Genomic DNA, 21,431 nt, shown 5'->3' with positions numbered 1-21,431 from the left:
AATGCAGAAAGTTTTCTGGGATAGGTAGGTTTAGGGGTAGGGTTAGTGTGAGGAGATAGAATATACAGTTTGTACAGTATAAAACCATTAAGTCTATGGAGAGTCCCCACAAAGATAGTAAACCGTGTGTGTGTGTGTGTGGCGTGGGCGCGATTGAACAGTGGACACATAAAAACATACTCCGTCATTATACAGGACGACATTCAAACTGCAAAGTGTTAACTTATATGTGTGTACAGTCGCAATAAAACACAACATTGTGCTTTTGTAAAATAATTTCAAGCAATCCACCCCCCGAAAGGCGCTAATTGTAAAATTAAACTAAAATGCTCATGGCTGCACGGGCATTCATAACGGTGCGCATCCACGGCGAGGAACGAGCAGAACAGAGTGAATGTTTTTCAGTTAATTCCTACTTCCATAGGAATTCATTTGAAACGCTCGCTCAACCACTATCAATGTCAGTGTGGACGAGCATATTTTACTTTCGTTTTTAAGTTGGCGATTCAAAAGCCCCCAGCGGTGTCACACATAGATTAACCAGTGGTAAAATATTCTCACCGTCACAAACCTAGTATATTTTTATGTAGATACAATAGGCCTACCTGATTTTGAACACAAGAGGGCAGTATAGCCCTATGTATGACTTGACTTTTATGGGACTAAATAGTACAATTACTATTTTTAAACTTATAAATAATTATTAAATTGGAAAAGAAAAGAATAAAATGGGTTTAGTTGTGATATTTTTATACTTTTATATAGAAATAAATGGTTTAATTACATTTTTAGAAGATGAGGCTTTAAGTGTTACTTTACTTTAGTCCCTCACTATAGCAAAACCATTTGAGATGTTTAATATCCGTTCACAATTTAGCATCTTTAATGTATTTTCATCATTTTGAAAAAGTTTGGTGTGAATAAAATAAACCAGTTAGGAAGAGTAGCTAAAAACTCAGAGTCTGAAATATCCAAAAAATCCACATTCAAACCAAAATATCTGACTTCCTTTTGCTCTGAGCTAATAACTGTAAATTAGAAAGTTGTCCGGCTCGGTGAGACCAATATATATACTGATTTTTGTAACTGTTGGTAAAACTAACCCACCCACTTTTGTCAAACGCATGTTGAAAGTGACACACTTCCTGCTGCCAGTTGGTGGCGCTATAACTTTGACTCACGATAGTTACATCCATCTGATCTGCCTCTTACCACGAACACACTGCTAAAGTTTCATCAAGATCAGTTAATGTATGCAAAAGTTATAACACTTCGTCTCCTCTCTTTTCTCGCCATAAATTTGTTTCCTCGCCACGGCCAAACCGTTCGAGATATCAAAAATCCGTCCGCAATTTAGCATTCTCAATGTCTTGACTTCATGCTGACTGAGTTTGGAGGTGATTGAATGAATTCTCTAGGAGGAGTACATCGCATTCCACAGCAAGCGTTTTCCAAACAACCCATAATAGCCGACTTCCTGTTGGGCTGGCGTGAAACTTGACAGAGGGAAAGTTGTTCAGCCCGATGAAATCTATATGTGTACCGAGTTTCATATTAATTCATGCAAGCGTGTTTGATATATGGACCAAGTTTTCAGACCCTGTTCAAGAGGGCGCTGTTGAGCCCCCCTGCCACGCCCGTTTCTGAAACTTTTCACATGTCTACTGGCTAATAAGTGTTATGTGTCTGTCGAGTTTCATCCAATTTCAAGCATGCTAAGAGTTTCAAACGCATCCGAAAAGAATATTAAAATTTGATGCGTTGCCACGGCAACAGTATCTAAGATATCAATAATCCTTTCACAGGTCTACATCTGCCGTGTGTTTACATTATACACATAAAGTTTGAAGCAAATCGGGTAAAAGTAAGAGGGTGACTTCAAAGCATTTTGAAAGTGACACACTTCCTGCTGCCAGTTGGTGGCGCTATAACTTTGACTCACAATAGTCACATCCATGTGATCGGCCTCTTACAACGAATACACTGCTGAAGTTTCATCAAGATCAGATAATGTATGCAGAAGTTATAACACACTTCCTGTGTCCCATTATTCGCCATAAATTAGTTTCCTCGCCACGGCCAAACCGTTCGAGATATCAAAAATCTGTTCGCAAGAATTCATCCTCAATGTCTTGACTTTATTCTCACCGAGTTTGGTGGCGATCGGATGAAATCCCTAGGAGGAGTATTTCACATTCCATTGTATGCGTTTTCCAAACAACGTATAATAACCGACTTCCTGTTGGGCTTTTGTAAAACTTAGAGCACGAAAGTTGTTCGGCCCGATGAGATCTATATGTGTACTGAGTTTCATATTATTACATGCAAGCGTGTTTGATTTATGGACCAAGTTTTCGGACCCCATTCCAGGGGGCGCCGTCGAGCCCCCCTGCCACGCCCCGGTACCAGCTTCAGCCCGGCCCTGATGGCCGCGGGTTCTGACGTGTGTGCAAAATTTCAAGAGTTTTTGAGCGTGTTAAGGGCCCCAAAAGTGTCAAAAAGGCAAAAAAAAAAATAATGAAGAAAAAAAAAAAAAATAATCCTTACGGAAACAATAGGGCCTTCGCCCTTTCAGGGCTTGGGCCCTAATTACCATTAGGCCGCGCCCGCGTGTCCACCAAAGCGTTTTTAGCCAGCTGCTGCAAACGCCTAGCTGTGAGCGCTTGAGAGCGTTTTGCCAGCATTTTTTTCAGTTGAGACACTTTGCTTGTTATGATACAGAATATTCGCGAAAGTGTTACTATCTCATTTCACAAATACTTTGTTTCTGTGTTGATTCTATATTAAAATGTCAATACAATGTAATGTATTTTCTCTGGCTCTTGTTTTAAATGATTTTGTTCCGTTATTATGCTTGTTGTCATCTGTTGACGTACGTTGTACAAGCAGAATGTGGTGGACGCGGTTGCTCGGTGTGGTATTAGTCCCGCCACTCCTCCACTGTGATTGGACGGTTGGGTAAAAAGTGACAGTGATGAGCGCTGCGTTTTACTAAAAGTTGAACATTCTTCAACTCTCGGCGACCAGTAAAAAACGCCGAACGCTCAGCGCTTCAGCGTGAAAAAGACGCTCAGCGCCTCGTTACGCTCATGGCGTTTTAAAAACGCGGCGCTCCCATTGAAAACAATTGAAAAAACACGCCAGCCGCGAGTAAAAACGCTTTGGTGGACACACGGCCTTATAACCAGTAGATGGCAGCAGAGGACCACTCATTGGCCCACATAAGACTTATAGCCATTTTAGTGAAAGTGGCCCTGCCTTATTACAAATATTTTGGCGTCCCGTCGCTAGCGTGAATCATCAATCTAAATTATTTTGACAGCTTTTTGCCATGAGGGTCTCTAGATGATGCATGTCAAGTTTCGAATGAATCGGACAAACGGCCTATGAGCAGTTCGAAAAAGTAGATTCGCGCTTGAACCCCTAATTACATAAACTAACAATATGGCACAGAAGCTGGTTGTAGACAATAAATTTATTTATTCAAATGTACAAAAATCACTGATAAATGTTTCCAGGCTTTTTCATCAAGGCAACACAGAATTCTCCATTCGTAGCCCCTCAAAAACCAGTGTGGTCTGGTTCACTCTCAGGCTGAGATCACTGAAACCCAGACCTCTCCACAATCATAATATACTGGGACTAAGGTATTTTGAATATAATGAAACATTATGACAGCTCGTTACAGTATCTATTTACAATACAATCATCTTCAGCGTCAAAGTGTCTTTGACAGCATCACTGTGTGATACTGAAACCATCTGAAGGACATCAGAAAACACATTCCATCGTTAAATGTTTTAAAAATGACTGACCTCTCAGAATAAGGACATCAGAGAAGGCACTATTTGCAACATGAATTGCTGCTGGTGAATCTCTCCAATTCAAAACAAGAACAGTATCATAGTATCAAGTGTTGAAAGTTTAACATTTACATTTGGACAAAATCAAAATAATATGCCATTTAAAACAATGTACATTTTATATTTTTGTTACATTGTGTATATATTTATATAATGATGACAACAAAAAAAAGTTTGCATGTTTGAGTCGACAACTCACCATTATAGGTTACAAATCAAGACAGTTCTGAAGTGTCCAAATTCATAATTCAAGTATATCACTTGCTCTTTGGTTGTGTTTGACTGAGCGGAACAGTACAAGAATGCTAAATCACCAGCCGTAGTAGTCTTCTCTAAAATATTGCTTTGACACTTTAGGGTAATTTTTATAATAATACAAAAAGTTCGTTACTGTCATTCCAAACGAGAATAAAAAAAAAAAAAAAAGTATAAAAATATTTGTTGAATCTCAGCTGATTATCCTATGTGCTCTATGCATGAGTCCAAGATTGTAATGGGAATGTATTTACAGTGATTGGGTAAAGAGTGCTTTAACTAAAACTTTACATAATATAAAAAAGACGTGTTTATACAGTCTTCATTAGCTGAATAGACATGAAAAAAAATGTCTCTGTCTCATACTGTACCACTTTGGTGGTTGTATACGTCTTTTTCTGTGTTATTCTCATTTGGTTAGATTCTAACCATCAAACACAGTAATGTTAACAAAAAAATTACTCCAATGAGTATTGTACAGTACATCTATATTATCTATATTTATATTTTCTCCATGAGGTCTTTTCAATGACACTCAGGATTGGACCCAGGGGATACAGAGGTACATAAGCCATAATCAAAATCAACTCTCTTTTATGACCGAATGAATTCTGCTATACAAAAGAGCACGTTTAACTCTCGCCATCTTAAGATGACACTCTAATACATTTGTGCCAAATTCAGGCCCTATGTGATTTGTTCAGCAACCATCTTGGGTTGGTTTCAAGTGCATCGGGGGATCCGATAAAGTCAACCGGCAGTAATGCATGTAAACTATGCTATTGTAATCAGTTTTTTTTCACCAGTGAGTGACACATTATATTATGCGCCAATCTGTGCAGTTATACTAAGTGTTGGCACTGCATTGTAACATCCTAGCAATGCTGGTTCAATCCCAAGACACAGGCTCTGTCCCAAATGGCACCAGGGTCAATGACAAATCAGAGCGTCCATATAAAGAAAATGTACATTTTCAGAAAAGTATATTCATGCTGGTTTCATATTGTGTTTGAAATCCTTCCATACCATTTTTAAGAAATTGAATGACTATAAAAATGTATTATGGTGTAACCATCAAGTGAAAAATAATATATATTCCTCGCACCTTAATTATTTGTGATTGTGATGTTAATCAAAATTAACAATTCATATGTGTACACTCACTATTTGTCTGATTATTTACAAAAATCTATGTAAATGTTTTTGTTTTTTTTAGAAATATGAATAAATTATTAAATCAGAAATCTTATTAAGGTTTTGGAGAGTCACGTCACATGACGTTTTGAAACACTAATATTTTGTTCAAATTCAATCAAATAATGAAATATTATGCCAAGCTACTAAAAAAATGATATTTCAGTTATCTTTATTATGATATAAGGGCAGCTGTACTTAATTAATTTAAATGTATTTTTGAATAAATGAATGGATCTGGACAAGAAAACCATGTTATGTCATTGACCCACTCTCAGCTCTCACTGTCGATACTTTGTCGCAAGGGATGTTGGGTAATAGTATGCAGTGAACGACTGTGAAGACGCGTTTCCAGTTATCAACATCGCAAATCTAAAATTCTTTCATATTTTCATTAAAAAGAAAAATAATAATAGACATTTGTAACAGTAAATTACTAAAAATGTTATGAATTAACACTGCTGTGAGGGTGTGATGACAATTTTGACATTGTTCTCATTTCTGACCAACAAAATTAATCTCTTAATATTTTTTCCATCTTTTGGAAAGTTGTGGAAACACCATCTTGGATTTTTTTTTTTTTTTTCGTTTGCTTTTGGAGGAAATTGGAATACAAACATTATATCTGCTATCATCCCCCGTTCACCACTGAAGAAGTTTATCCGACTGTTTATCCAACGACCTCCGCTTCTGAAAACCCTGGAAATGTGAAAAGAGTCCATTCACCAAAAGGTCACAAGTGCGTCATTTAGGACAGAGCTATGCACCATTCTGATTAACAATACGGGAAATGCTATTCGTGTTTTCCGTCCATAGTTTCCCTCTTAACGTTATATTTGTTGAGCTGCATTGAGGAGATCTGAAATACACATCCCCTCTTTATGGTCAAGTTTGTTCTTAGTTGGCTGGTTGGTGGGTTTCTCCGGACCCTGGAAGGCAGAGTGGTGATTGTTCGCGTGATTGTGTGGTTTTCCCTGGGGATTCCAGAGAGATCCGAGATCTGTAGGATCAAAAGCTGCCCTGGACAAAGGGGTGACTGAGAAGCCCCTCGGCAGTGGGCCGCCATTTCTCTTCCACAAAGATCTGCCGCAGGAGGTCCCTGCATGCGTCGGACACTCCCTCGGGCAGGTTTGGCTTGGTCGGCTGGGTTGCGATCTTGAAAATGGCTGCCATTGCTTCATATTCAGCCCATGGGGGTTTCTGAGTTAGCATCTCTACGACCGTGCAGGCAACACTCCTGAGGAGAGAGACGTAAGGGACTGTTAGCAAACAAAAGCTACGTTTCCAGTCATGTATTTTTATGTGAATCTCAGATCTCACCAAATATCTGCTTTGCGTCCGTATCCTTCTCCATTAATGACTTCCGGGCTCATCCAGTAGGGGGTGCCGGTGACCGATTTGATCCCCGTCCCGGACATGCAGATGGTCTGAATGCGCTTGCTAGCCCCAAAATCTCCCAGCTTCACATTTCCAGAGGAGTCCCTCAGAATGTTTGCGCCTGTGAGGAAACACATGTAGATTGAATTACATGTTTGCATGACCAATGATGACAACTGCATAAAATTATAAGCTGCTGAAGGCTTTTTTGAAGTTTGAGACGCGGCCTTTCTTCCCACGCTTCTAGTCGGAGTGATTTTCCGTTGTTTTAGCTGTGTTGCCTGTGAGATTTGCGCTTGTTTGAGTAATGACTAATTCCCGCCAGCCGCAAAGTTTCCACACCCTGGAAGTCTCACTGTATTGTGAACGGAAAATTAAGAAAGAATATGAGAGGAAAGACAAGAGACTCCTTCCTTTGCGCCCCACACTTCTTGTGGATATTTCCAATAGAGGATCTTCGGTTTGTTATGGGAATGACACATATACTAAAAGTATGTGGCCTTAAAAGTATTTAGACACACTTAAAAATATCTAAATGTAACTGTATATGTAAAGAGTTGCAAACAATTAATATAAGCATGAGCAATGTTTCATAATTTGTTGTCATTTTGAACAATGCATTATCTATTATCATCACTGTACAATAAATAACTGTAAAAAACTACTCTGTTACTTTACCATATGCATATACAGTGAAAAACTATAAATGGTTTAACATTGCATTATATGCAATTTAAGTCAAAGTTATGTTTTTTTTTTGCCAGTAAAAACTGTATCATATATTTTTACTGTTTTTTTACTGTAAATTATAAGACATCATATATGAATAAATGTTATACAGTATAAACCGTTTTGTTTCTTCTTATTTTTGCTATAAAGCTATATTAGAGTGTTTTGTGCTACATTTGTTCTCATGTGGCTTTGGATTATGGTGGATATCAGTTAAAAAGTAACTTGATATTTTAGGAATACTTAATGAAATATACGGTCATATGTTGTAAAACAGTCAGGCACCATATGTGATACATTTTCACTACGTTTTTTACAGCGAATTTTATAACCACAGTTAATTTAACAGGATCATTTTAATGTAACCTTTTGTGAAATGTTCTGCTTTGGGACTACTTGTGCCTTCCTTAATAAACTGAAGAGATTAAAAGTGTATATGTCTAGTAGAAGCAATGCTGGCACTGTCTGGTAAGTACCTCTGATTTAGAGGATGTGTTTGATATCGATGCTTAAAAGAAATATTTAATAGGCAGGTTGTTAATTCTGGTCAGAGTTTGGCCTTAAAGTCTGAAGGAATGCAAAACCTTGCCAAAACAAAGTTATTCTACTCAATAACACGAGATGTATTTCAGGTGGTCCGGTGCAAGCGACACTATCCATTAGATGTACATTACAAAGCAACAGTCTACTGTTCATAGCTGAAGGCGATTTATGATTACTGTGATTTACCTTTGATGTCTCTGTGTACGATCATGTTGCTGTGCAAATAGTGGACTCCCTGTAGGATCTGTCGGGTGTATCTGCGGGTGACTTTTTCAGTCAGCGCTCCGTACGCCTTCAGTTGGTCTTTAATAGAGCCCTAGACACACATGGACACACAGATTTATCATACTGTTCAACAGAGTGCTATTAAACAAGAGCAAGGAATCTCGCTTGAATCCAGATACCATATTCAGCGTATAAAGTGTATGCATGTTTTTTATTCTCTAAAAGTAGAAACTGAACTATAAAGACTTTGTATTTTTATTAGGAAACTTAAAAAACAAGTTGTCAGCATATGCTTTGACAGGAAACATAAAAACAGGATTCAAACCTGTTTACCAAAGGATACAGTGCAATGGAAAATGGTTTGACCCATTCCAGATTTCCTGATTGCAAATGTTTTGCTGTATTGTTTTTGTTCATACTGTATGCAGGAATTTAAAAATATATATTACGGTAAATAACAAGTACAAAGTATTAAAATGAGCTGTGTAACTCATATTTTGTTGCTGTTACTTTTATAAACTAAACTATTATGCTTTTTACTCTAGTGGATGATTTAAAAAATGCACATCAAAATAACTATATATATATGTATATATATATATAGTGTATACACACACACTATCGATTATTAATTAAATACATTATATTAGGTCACATTTTGTATTAAGGTTCCATTTATTAACATTTGCTAACTGCATTAGTTAACATGAAATAAAAATGGAAAATACTTATAAAATATTCATTAATTTTAGGTAATGTTAATTTACACATTTATTAAAATCATGAATGTGTATCTGTTAATATTATTTAATAAACCTCAGCTAAAATTAACAGTTTTATTAACATTTAATAATTCTAATAACTATTTTCATTATCTAATATTCACAAAGATTAATAAATACTGTAACAAATGACAAATGTGCAAATGCATATGCATGATGCTTTAAATGCAATAAAAAAATTAAAGCATTTAATATTTAATATATATATATCACTATTAATAAAATAATATTAACAATAAAACATATTTAAAAGTACTATCCTGTGTAAAATATAATTAAAAAATGTAATACTATACATAATATTTATACAATAAGAAATAACAGTAAAGAATAAAATCAGGCAGAGAGGACATACTATATATAGTAATTCATATTTGCCGAAAACCAGTGTGTTTGCAAGGAAGTCACACTGTTTACAAAACTGGAGCTGGAAGCTGTTTGGCAAAACTCTGAAACTCTGGAAAAACAGATCATAGTGCCAAATGTTCCTCACATGTGTCTGTGTTTCTTTGAAACACTGGCGCAACAAAGTTCATATTTCCTCGGCTTTCCTGTTTACACCCCTCGCCGAAGAAACAATGTCCCCTCAAGGACAACTTTGTGAAACACCTGTGACGCAAACTACAATGCCTTCCTAGCTATAATACATTTGCACAGCTCCTTCCAAATAGTATTATTTTGTATTATGAAGTACCACAATGTCCTTGTCAGTTTATTCAAATGAAGCAATGTGTACCGCACACGCAATCCTACTGTAATACACTACTACAGGCTCTGGTGATCTTATTATGCAATACATTTCTCACCTCATGTAACCCTATTCCACATCCTACTCATTCAAAGTCTTTCTCTCTTTCTCCTGTTCCCTTCACCTCTGTTCTTATCAGGAGACAGCAGTGCTGTGCAGAGGCTGGTGGCTTTGGCTCTGAGCAGCGATGCATCTGTCTGCCAGAGACCTTGGGAAACATTCCCCTTTACCAGACAATATGTGACTAAGACACTCAGTCTGTGCATATTAAAATCGAGCTGACAGATGGGACAGACCACGTCTGACGTTCATTAAAACACCCATTTGCAAAGAAAATGAACTCGTAAAGCTGTGCGGTTGTGCTGACAAAGAACACTGTGGATATGTTCCCGAGCCAGTGACATTTTGGAGTGGGTTTATCATTATTTGGAAAACGCAGATTCATTGTGAGTTTAACAATGTCATTTTCTTGAAACACAAAAAGGAGGAATTGAGAATGTGCCTGCTAATAGTGTTGTTGGGTTTACGTTGAAGAGGGAGACAGTACGGTTACTGTTAAGTGTTCTCGACCTAGATGGCGTTGCCTATAGACGAGCACCACAATTCTGGTCCGAACTTTATGTGGCGCGTTGACTCGTACGTGTCTTCGTGCTCGCCTATAGGCACTCTAAGACAAATGGTAATGCCATGTTGGTAGATCAGCACCTGTAGAATTTCCTTTTGTTGAAAGCCCAGATAAAAGTAAAAAGCTACTATGTTTAGATCCATGTCCGAGGGAGTTCGAATTCACGAATCGACTTTTTGTCATTTGTCCATGAATCGGGCTACAATTTTCAACCGTTTTCAATAGAAAGACATTCCTTGACATTATTTCATGGATATTATTAAAGGGATAGTTCACTTTAAAATTAAATTTTGGTATGTTTTAGCTTACCTCAAGGGCATCCAAGATGTAGGTGTCTTTGTTTCCGCAGTAGTTTCAATTTTGATATTTTTAGGTCAAACCGTTCTTGTCTGACAGTCATATAATGCAGGTCTATGGTCACCACCTCAAAGAGCATGCACAGAGTCCAAATTAAAACAATTCCCCATCGTCCAAATTAAACAATTCCCCATCGTAAGTACACATTGATGGCCTAAGACACGAAACGGGCGGTTTGTGTAAGAAAACGAACAGTATTTATATCGTGTATATATAAATATATATATATATATACACTAGATGTCGCCTTGGCTACGGCAGTTCATTGGAACAAATGTCTTTAATGCGACATCTAGTGTCTATATCTATGCACCAGTCTGCGTACACGTCACACACCAGGATGCGCCTGCGCCCTCAGATCACTTGGATGTGGCTGTGTATAAGAGGTAAAAACGATATAAATACTGTTCGTTTTTTCACACAAACCGCTCGTTTCGTGTCTTAGGCCATCAATGTGTTCTTACGATGGGGAATTGTTTAATTTGGATGATGGGGAATTGTTTTAATTTGGACTCTGTGCATGCTCGTTGAGACAGTGACCATAGACCTGCATGATATGACTGACAGACAAGAACGGTTTGACCTAAAAATATCAAAATTGAAACTACTGCGGAAACAAAGACACCTACATCTTGTATGCCCTTGAGGTAAGCTAAAACATACCAAAATTTAATTTCAAAGTGAACTATCCCTTTAACAGCGCTAAATTTTGTAAATAAAGTGCAATATAAAAAAAGGCCTAATTTACATAGTGTTAAAAAGATTCCTTTTAGACAGTGCCTGGTTAAGCAGTATTGTCGATTGTCAGTAAATAAGATGCATGTTTTTCCGCTGAAATCTTTCATGCAAAAGTGGCTGTTTGGTGTAAAGATGTAACTTCTTTCTTATTCATACCATGGTATGCATGAAGTCTACATTAACTTATGAATATAACAAACAATAATAGACACTGAGGGGTGCAACTTATGTGTGCAAGTCATTCTAAACATTTCCCAATTCCTCCAATAAATAACATTATTAACAGAGCAAACACAATATGCTCTGTGTGGTTTATACACACCCCAGGCATGAATTCCACAAAGATGGCCAGTTTTCTCTGCACCGGATCACGCAAGCATCCATAGTACTGCACTATACGCTCGTGACGAAGGTTCTTCAAGAGCTGAATCTCACACTCCAGTGCGTTCACTTCCTGTGGAGTGAGAAGAGTTTTGAGAATTCAGAAAATCTTTTCAGTGCATGAATACTGTCACCATCTGAGTCCACTACATACTAACCTTGCTGGTCTCGTGACAGTCAGGGTCAAAGGGCACCTGTTTGGCCGCCAGCTCGCGTCCCGTGTCGACGTCGTAGCAGAGGTAGACCTCGCCGAAAGCGCCCCGACCGAGCAGTTTCCCCTGACGCCAGTTTACCGGAGCCCTTGGGGCTGAGGGTTAGAAGAAACAAACCACGTTAACCTCACCAGCACGCCGCAGACTGTAACTCAAACCAGACGAAATCACACACAGACTTGCTGACGACACCGAGTCAAACCGCAACTGTATTTACAACTGGATGTTATAAAGATTTATACTTTTAGATTTATTTGCAACTGTTCCCCTCTCAGGCAATAAACTAAGATTTAAATGAACAGAGTAAGACAGTGAGCTATTGGAAGTTGCTGCATGTTATTTAAAAAATGTTACACACCTGAATATTAATTCTTTAAATCAAGGCTGCGTCGAGTGTTTTTTAACACATTAATACGACGTGTTTTTGTTTAATCTCTTTTTATGGCTCTCAACACATTGACATGCATGACTGATAGCTATAATGAGCCACATACATAATAGAACAATATGTGTCTGCATTTAATATTTCTGCAATTGTTCTTTAAACATGGATCTAATCATAGATAGATGAACTTCATGTCTGGATGCAGTTAAACAACCCTTGCCAGACAAGATTTACGCATCTCTCAGATTCATTTCCCACTTATTCTATGACGGACACATTTGTGTCAGCATTTACCATCATCTTAATCAGCTTAGTATTCCTATAATGATATTTGACATGAAGCTATCTGAATAGTTTATGGAGGATCTGGGGAGGAAAAACCCGCGGGCAGACAGCAGAGACGAGCATTCATGTTCACATGTCAAATTCAGGCGCCCGTCCTAGATTAATGGAGCTGATTAAACAACCTGTTTGAGGACTGCACGGGGGGTGGGGGTGGGGATTGTTACTCGTTGTGTAGTTTTTGTTTGGATTTTTTAAATGTGGGAGGGAAATGTATAAAAAGAAGAAAGTGCAAACAGTTTTCCACTGTATTGTTGTCTGCTTTTATTTGTGTGTAAAATAAAACAGTCTTTTTGTGGTAAAATATGATTTCTTTTGTTGCAGTGCTATAGATTCAGCCGCATTAGATGGTACACAGAAAGGGGCGCAGCACTAAAACACAAAAATACACTGAAATCTGATATTTCTGGTCTGGAGGCAAGCGTACAAATGTGTTTAATGGGATTTTCCTTTCTAATTATCTGCATAAATGTCCTCATGTGTATGTATGCATGTGCTCTTACATTTAGGACTGTTGAGCTGGCAGTTTTTCTCAGTCCAGCTGATGGTGTGCAGATCTCCACTGTACAGCATTGTGCTTTCCCCATTAAAGCTGCGTGTACGGCTGGACGGGACCAGCTGAAACAGCTTCTCTTGAGGCATAAAGCTTCGGGGGAAAGTTCTCCGACCTGTATAGACACATATTTTATCAATGCACACAATACAAAATACAAATACCCCTTTAGACATTTTGACCAATAAACTTCCATGACCTTTTGGACACTTTTCGAGTCATTTGAGATACTGAATTTATAAAAGTATTTTTCATCTATAATTACGCTCATTTCCATGATTTTCCTACACCTGGAAAGCACACTTTAAAAAAAAAATGTGCTTGATATTTACAGGATTCCAACTGCCGTATCCATATTTAATAGTGTTTGCTATTTTAATTTTCAAATTGCATTTAACATTCCCCCAAAATGGAGTAAATCTTTGCAGAATTCAGATTCCTGTTCTGAATAATCTGAATAATGCTTTAATGCAATCATGCAATCAACATGTCATGTCCAAACATGTATCTTTATATTCCCTCTCTTCTTCCCTGATTCTCTCTCTCTCACGCTCTTCTTTTCCTTTGTCTCTCACTTCCTCCATCAACCTTTCCACAATGCAGGAAACTCCTCTCAGTACAGTGTTTTGCAATAGTCAGTGTGCCTCATCAGGGGAAACACAAATAAAACACACACACGCACACGGACACACACACACCAGATCTTAAATACGCTCAGTTATGGGGGAAACTCATCATGCTGGCCAAGTTCATGGCCATGTGCACAGCTTTATCTCTTCTAGACCCTGCCTCCAGCACTGCATGTGTTTTTCGGTATTGGCAATCTAACAATTTATGGATCTGGGCTGAAAGCACATAGCACATCCAAATAGGAGAATCACCAAGAACACGATCCTGCTCTGTGCCATTGTGCAATGTCCTCCACGCTAACACGATCCAGAGAGACGGTCCAGGCAATTAGAGAATTGCGACTTGCTTTGGATAAGAAAGCATCCACTAAATGCTAACCAAATGATTCATTTACTAATTAGGCGTTCTGAGAATTGAGAGGCTCCAAATACCAGACTGAAGTTTTTGCTCATCATTTACTCACCCTTATATTGTTCCAAACCTGTATGAGTTTCATTCTTCTGTTGAACACAAAAGAAGATGTTTTGAAGAATGCTGGTAATCAAGCAGTTGACGTCAATGGTTACCAACATTCTTCAAACTATCTTATAAATATACAGGGTTGGAACAGCTTGAGGGTGAATAAATGATGACAGAATTTTAATTTCCTGGTGAACTATCCATATAAGACCAGTTTTCATGCAGACTTTGTGTAAACATAATGGTGTCATTATAAAAGAGAGAGAGAGAAAAAAAACATATGTAAGACCAATGATTTAAAACAAATTTAGCAGGTCAAAACAGAAATTACTGACTTTTGTAGCATTTTATGAACTGTTTTTTTTTTTTTTTTGGAAGGGTATACCAAATTATAATAAATAATAACAATAACTAACAAACTAAATACATTATTATTAATAAGAATAATATTTATTATTATTATTATATTTAAGGCTTCTTTTTAAATAGACAAAACAATAACTAACAGTGAAATAACTGACAGCTGCCATGCAGATTAGATTAGAAGTCATTAGATTACAACTCTTTTCAGCATCATGAGCCTTGGTTATTTATCCATATTGTAAAATTATTTATAAACTATTATTATTCCATTTTATCAAAATATTAATTATTCAAGTTTTAACTGAGAGGTTAAATGTAAATACATTACATTTAACCTTTCAGTTAAAACTTGAATTATTATTTTAATAACACGGAATAATAATAGTATATAAATCATTTCACAACAGTAACTGTTTTCCTTTATTATAAATAGAACAGAAGGGCAGAGCTTACCGTCACCGTAGTCTTTGCTGCGACTGGACACATGGAACTGCCGTGGGAAGGTCCCGTGTTTCCCGTGACGTCCTGCAGGTGGAGCAGTTAGATACAGGACAGTTACTTGCATGCATTTTCACCTCGTTCACAGAAAACAGCTAATTTTGATAAGCAAATTCATTCGAGTATTTGATAACAAGGCGATATGTAGCTATGCGTTAGGTCATTGAATCAAGCAAATCAGATATCAGATATTGAGGAGCTCTTTATCACACACAAACACACACACACACACACACATACACATATATGTATGTGTATTAATTAAATTAATTTTAAAAAACTATATATAAGCAATAATATGTACATTAATGTATAATATTATTAAAAAGAATTACATCCAGACATGATGCTTTTTATGTATTACTGTAGTTTTTTACTGTAGTAAATAGAATCTAGGAGAAAATATGCTTAATTGTCATCTTTCTTTCTTCCTTTCTTTAATTGTCATGAAAATAATGCTAAATTATTTTGGGATACAAATCAAATAGAAGCATTCTGATATGATGTCGTGCTCCAGGGTTTCTGTTTTGAATAATTAATTACAAATGATAATAAATTCTCTTGTTTAAATGGTAAAAAAAAAGACTTAACAAAAAATGGTAATGAAAATAGTCACAAAAAATGGTAAAGGTCCTCAAACAGGCTTTGTTTACCTTAAGTAAAATATAATATCATGTACTCATTCTGATTCACCCATTTGTTCTCTAAATAAAGATACTGAAGAAAGAAAGAAAGAAAGAAAGAAAGAAAGAAAGAAAGAAAGAAAGAAAGAAAGAAAGAAAGAAAGAAAGAAAGAAAGAAAGAAAGAAAGAAAGAAAGACGAGAGCGGGTTGGATCAGGACAGAGTAAGTGTCTGTGAGTAAACACTGTATCTGTATTGTAAAAAGCGGTGACTTGACTTGACTAAACACAAGCAGGGGCCCTGACTAGATCGCTTGAACATGAGCGCTGCGTTCTGCGATTGAAAGCAGCTGTTGAGCGAGCGACCGTGTTTGCAGCCCGTCTCCCAGGGAGACCCAGGGATTTGCTCTGTTTAGAAGAAGAGTGCAGGGAGGAAAAATCTACTCACAAGACCTGAAAAAAAAAGCCTGCTCTCTATGGAGAAATCCTCAGTGAATGCATGTATGAGTGTGTTTGGCTTTCAATGGAAACATGCTGTCTGTATCATAGAGCTCTGGGATATAAATGGCCTGCAGCACGTAAAACAGAAAGTTTCCATGAAGAGTGTTTTTGTGCATGTGTGTGTGACTGGCCTCCCTCTGTTGGGGAAGATTACTATCTCATTATCAGGCAGGCCTGCTCTATTTGATCACTGCTCAAGAGGAAAAACAACAGAGGGAAACCGGGCATGAGCATGAGAGCTGGAGAGAGAGCGAGAGTGACAGAGCAAAGGAGAGACAGAGAATACTAACCAGGGAAGGACATGAGAGAAAATCTCCTTGTTTAACCACTCCAGTAACTTTCAATTTCTCAGCACAGCAGAAGAAAAGGAATGAAAGGGGGAAAGAAGTGTGAAAATCTCATTCTCTCCCTGTCGATACAGGTCTATAACTCTGTTCCTAAAATCTAGTGAGCTGCCTATATGCAGACTTTACATGCATCACGTTGAAAAATAATACATTTCTTAATATATTTGTCTTATCTAGACAAAAATACTTCTAGTATAAATATTTAAACATCCTTAAACAAAGGTAAATTTACTTGAAAACAAAATGTAGTAAAATACTGTATTAAGACAGGCATATATATAATGCATACATAATATTAAATATAATTAATGAGAACATAAACTTAGAATGATTTCTGAAGGATCATGTGACTAGAAAATTCATCATTCAGCTTTGCCATTACAGGAATGAATTACATTTTAAAATAATACATTTCACAATATTATTATTATTATTTTTTTACTGTATTTTAGACCATGTTAAAAAATATTATTTAATTTAATTGACATGTAGTGTATATTAAAAACTATTTAATTATTTTAAATATTATAAATATTTTATATTTAGAATATCTCGAATTAAGTTTAAGTTCTCATAAAATTTTGTTGGATTTACGCTAAAAAAAAAATAAAAAAAAAACTGAATAATGATGGTAAATAATAATAATGGTGGTAATAATAATAACAATAAACTTAACATACATTCTCTGAAAATAACCTTAATATTTAATGCACAAAAAGTGCAATCCTTCACAATGAAGGCTCCCAGAATGCACTTGGATGAGCAAAATGAGCAAATGCTCTAATTGTAATTAATATTAATTGTTATAAATATAATTGATTTTATACAGAATAAATCTAACTAAAATAGTATAAATGTTAGGATTATATTTCATTTAATACAGAAATTAAGAACTGAAATCAATATTGAGTCAAATCTCCCATGTACTTCGAAAACGAGTTTCTGTCTATGTAGAACGTCAAATCAGTCGTTTATTAGGCTCCATTTCTGTTAGGATGCTCCCTTAGAAGGCAGCTGTCTATCTATCTGCCTATCATCACATCAAAGCAGCTCACTAAGTTTGGGAACATGCTATTTTACAGTATTTAACGCCCCATTAGCAACACAGAGTGACCAAAGTCAACAGCTCAAAGAAAGCATCTTTGCTCCTCTCATAGAGAGCCAGCTCTATAATGGAGCAAAGACTATTAAAACAAGCCCACAGCACTGACAGAAATCCACATTCACTTGCTCGTGTCAACCTCACCTTTGTATTCATAGTTGAGGTTCAGGTAATTGTTGTCCCGGTTGCTCTGGGAGAACGGCGGGCTGTGGAAAGACAAGGAGAGGAGGAGAGATGATGGGTTATTTTTGCTTGTTGCTCCCCTGTGTGCAGTGGTGACGTTTGGCCGCACCGTCTGCCTGGCCTACATTCCTGCAACCGCAGGATCCCCAATGTGCCAATGTGACCGCCTGCCACCTGTCGTTACGTACGCTAGATTCTCTCTACCTGATACCTGACCCGAGACACTAACGTCCGACCATTCAACGGGGTTTCGTAGACGTTTGAATAGCGCAGTGAAAGCGTTAAGTGTCAGTCAAATCTACACAATGCAGTGACCCAATAAAGCATTATGCAAACAAATGATGCTAAACTTCTTCACTTTATTAGCCGTTTTGCTTTTATGTGGTGGTCACACTAGATTTTAAGTATGTGAAAATATTTCAGACCCCAGAACAGATAAGAAATATTTTTTTAAAGAAATAAATACTTTTATTCAGCAAAAGTGAAGTTCAACAAAATATTTCTATTTCAAATGAACTTTCCATTCACTCACAAAAATATTAAGCAGCATTTTCATTGATGATAATAATAATAACCAAATCTGCATATTAGGATAATTTCTGAAGATTAATGTAATGGCTGCTGAAAATTAAATGAATAAATTGCATTTTAAAATTATATTAAAATAAATTGTAAAATTATAAATTGTAAAAATATTTCACAATATTACACGGTATTCATTTTTGTAATTTTTATTAATGCTATTTAGTTTAATATTTTGCCATTTAGTTCAACTGCATTTGCATAGCATAAAAGCATAAACATTTCCCATAAGTATATTTTTGTGTTCTCAAGTTCTTGGTAAATGTTTTTATACAGAAAACAGATGGATAAATGGCATTAATCATACTTTCCAGGCAAACAAATGACTACATTCAATCACTTGCTCAGCTGTGTGTAGTTAGACAGCAACATTCAGTTTTTTTCAGTTTTAAATCAATGTAAGCTGCAGCTGGCATTGGTTCACAAAACAAAGGCTCTAGCATGTTACATGTTGTTGAAAGATTTCATCTTGAAAATGACACTGCTCTTGTGTTGCCTAATCTTTTTTGAGAAGGCGTTTCTCTCGGATATACGTCACTATAGAGAAGAAATGACTATCGCAATGTCCATTTCGTGTCTGCTTTAAGATGCGAACAGCCCCGTTTTTTTGCTCACCCTACAGGAGTCAAGAAAAAACAACTCCCAATGTAAAAACATCATGAGTTAATGTTCATAGAGACATAAAGTGATTGTTACTGCCCTAACCCTGTTATCCCTGTCCGACGGTGACGTCAGAACTGAGCGGGGGGATCAGCAAGACCCCGGATAACGGGCACACACACACCCGCAGTGAGGGGAAACATTTCCATGCACTTGTTTCCTGCCATTGTTCTGACGGCTAAAAGCCAGATAAGGCTCGTGCAGGTAGCATGGTTTTCATTTCTCTTTCCCTCTCTCTCTTTCTCACTTTCCTGTCTTTCATTCTTACTGTGTTTTTTTTTTCACACTGCATTATTGACTGACTCTTTTTATAACAATAGTGCACAGGCAACAGAAAGCAGAATAGATTGGCCAGATCAACCCACTCTCTCTCTATCTTTCTTTCTCTCTTTCATTCTCATTCGTTCTCTCTCTCTGAGCTGAGCAGAGGCGGTGAGAGATAGCACTGGAATCCAGGCGTCCAGATAAGCGAGTTGTCGCCATGGTGACATCAAGGGTTTCCTGGTTGGCCTTTGTGGTGACCCGATTTCATTTCCTCTCTGGACAGTTGGTCTATTTATCAGATATCTTGTCTACCCGTAATTATTATAATATACTCTTTAAGGTGAAGTGTGTAATTATCTCATTTTATATGCAGAGACAATAAGAAAGGCCTTTTTAGTTTGATTTCAACTAAACTACAAGTAGTGGCAAAACTAAATTACATATTTCAGTCACGTGAAAGTGTCTCTGCTGTTTTTAAAACAGTGCCCAATAAGGCTAAACGAGGCTGACTAGTTTTTAGTGGCTAAAATACTGAAGAAAATTTTTTTATAAAATTGGAAAAACAGATACTAAAATAAAATACTAAAATAAAATAAAAAAGTCAAATAATTCATTTTAAATTTTAGTTCAATATTAGAAACAAAATATTTTATATTATACAACATTTTATTACCCGCTTTCATTAAATGGTTTTTTTGATCAGATAACACTAGTATTTAAAAATTAAACTGCTATTGGTAACACTTTATTTCAATAGTTCGACCGAGGGTAGAATCTCATGCTTTTTTATAGCTAGCTTGCTAATGCTAGCCGCTCCGAAATTGCCTACTCTACCTTTACTGAGAGTTAGTTGACATGTAGTCGCAAAGTTAGCAGAATGTCTAAAGAAGACTATCATAAAGTGTAACCGCACTACTTAAATTATCAGTTTACACAAACTTTTGCAGTCTAAAAATAAAATCTAAATTCAAAATAAAAAAATATAATAAACCTGTCACCACTATAGCCATACACGCAGACAGACGTCACTGTTTTCAGCATCTTGTGTCATGTGCAATGTGTTTAGTTCCACTGTGCACCATCTAACTGTCTTAAAACCTGCCACTGCATACCGCAAGTGTTACTGGCTCTTGTATGATAAATTGTTTATGATAAATACCAGGCTAATTACTCAAAGCTTTTTTAAGAACAATTAGTAGACTGGGGTCGGCTGCACCAGCTGTGCGCAAGTTGCAACTTAGCCTAGTTTTCACATAAAGGGGCACTAAGTTACAACTTGCGCACTACTAAATATTTTTGCATTGCACCATTAAACTTGAAAGTTAAGACATAACTCGATGTATAAAATTAAATATTTACTGAAGCCTCCGTATAAATAAGAATGTCATATTTTGCGCCTACGCATTAATTTACGAAGAGTTTATGTCCTACTAGCTACGTTCTGCCTTAAGAACAATTGGTACAACCCTAAAAGTACTACTTACAAACTAGCTAGTAGTTACTAAACTTCTAGAGCGGACTTTACATTCCAATTTAAGAACTTATGAATGGCTGGTGCAACCCTACCCTGGTCTTTTTTTTTTTAAATATAGTCTTTTACCTCCCTAATTTATAAAGCAGTGTTTGGCCCACCTGTCCAGTGCTTGGTCCAGTGACTGACAGCTGCTGGAAAGGGACCCATTAGCACTCCCGAATGGCTCCATCATCTACAGACAAAAAATAAATGACATCACTTCATTGCATTACATTTTTCATTACCATTTGCGCATCTGAACCTTAGCCCTCAACAAGACTGACGTAAGATTTTCCATGAGCAAATGCCCGTAATACGTCCAAGCTTTCTTTTCCCCAGACTGTTATAAAGTGCACAGTTACAGAGAACAGTGATAACAAAGTACAGGGTGAAAGAACA

At 36.8% G+C, this 21,431-nt stretch overlaps 1 protein-coding gene across 1 annotated transcript in view; it reads right to left on the bottom strand.

Moving 5' to 3' along the window:
- Positions 1-4,652: 4,652 nt before the first annotated feature.
- Positions 4,653-21,431, bottom strand: part of map3k22 (mitogen-activated protein kinase kinase kinase 22) — a 52,695-nt gene continuing 35,916 nt past the window's right edge. Inside the window, exons 10-18 of the mRNA XM_079863205.1 lie at positions 21,152-21,225; positions 17,975-18,036; positions 15,215-15,286; positions 13,260-13,424; positions 11,976-12,124; positions 11,759-11,890; positions 8,148-8,277; positions 6,633-6,810; positions 4,653-6,549 (exon numbers count right to left, since the gene is read on the bottom strand). Coding sequence (XP_079719331.1) covers positions 6,321-6,549; positions 6,633-6,810; positions 8,148-8,277; positions 11,759-11,890; positions 11,976-12,124; positions 13,260-13,424; positions 15,215-15,286; positions 17,975-18,036; positions 21,152-21,225 — 1,191 coding nt within the window. The 3' untranslated portion in view covers positions 4,653-6,320. The remainder of the gene's footprint in view (positions 6,550-6,632; positions 6,811-8,147; positions 8,278-11,758; positions 11,891-11,975; positions 12,125-13,259; positions 13,425-15,214; positions 15,287-17,974; positions 18,037-21,151; positions 21,226-21,431) is intronic.

Source organism: Squalius cephalus (assembly GCF_949319135.1).
Source record: "Squalius cephalus genome assembly, chromosome: 25".
NCBI lineage: Eukaryota > Metazoa > Chordata > Actinopteri > Cypriniformes > Leuciscidae > Squalius > Squalius cephalus.
Note: the sequence above shows the minus strand (reverse complement) of the source record. Positions and strands in the feature narration are given on the sequence as shown.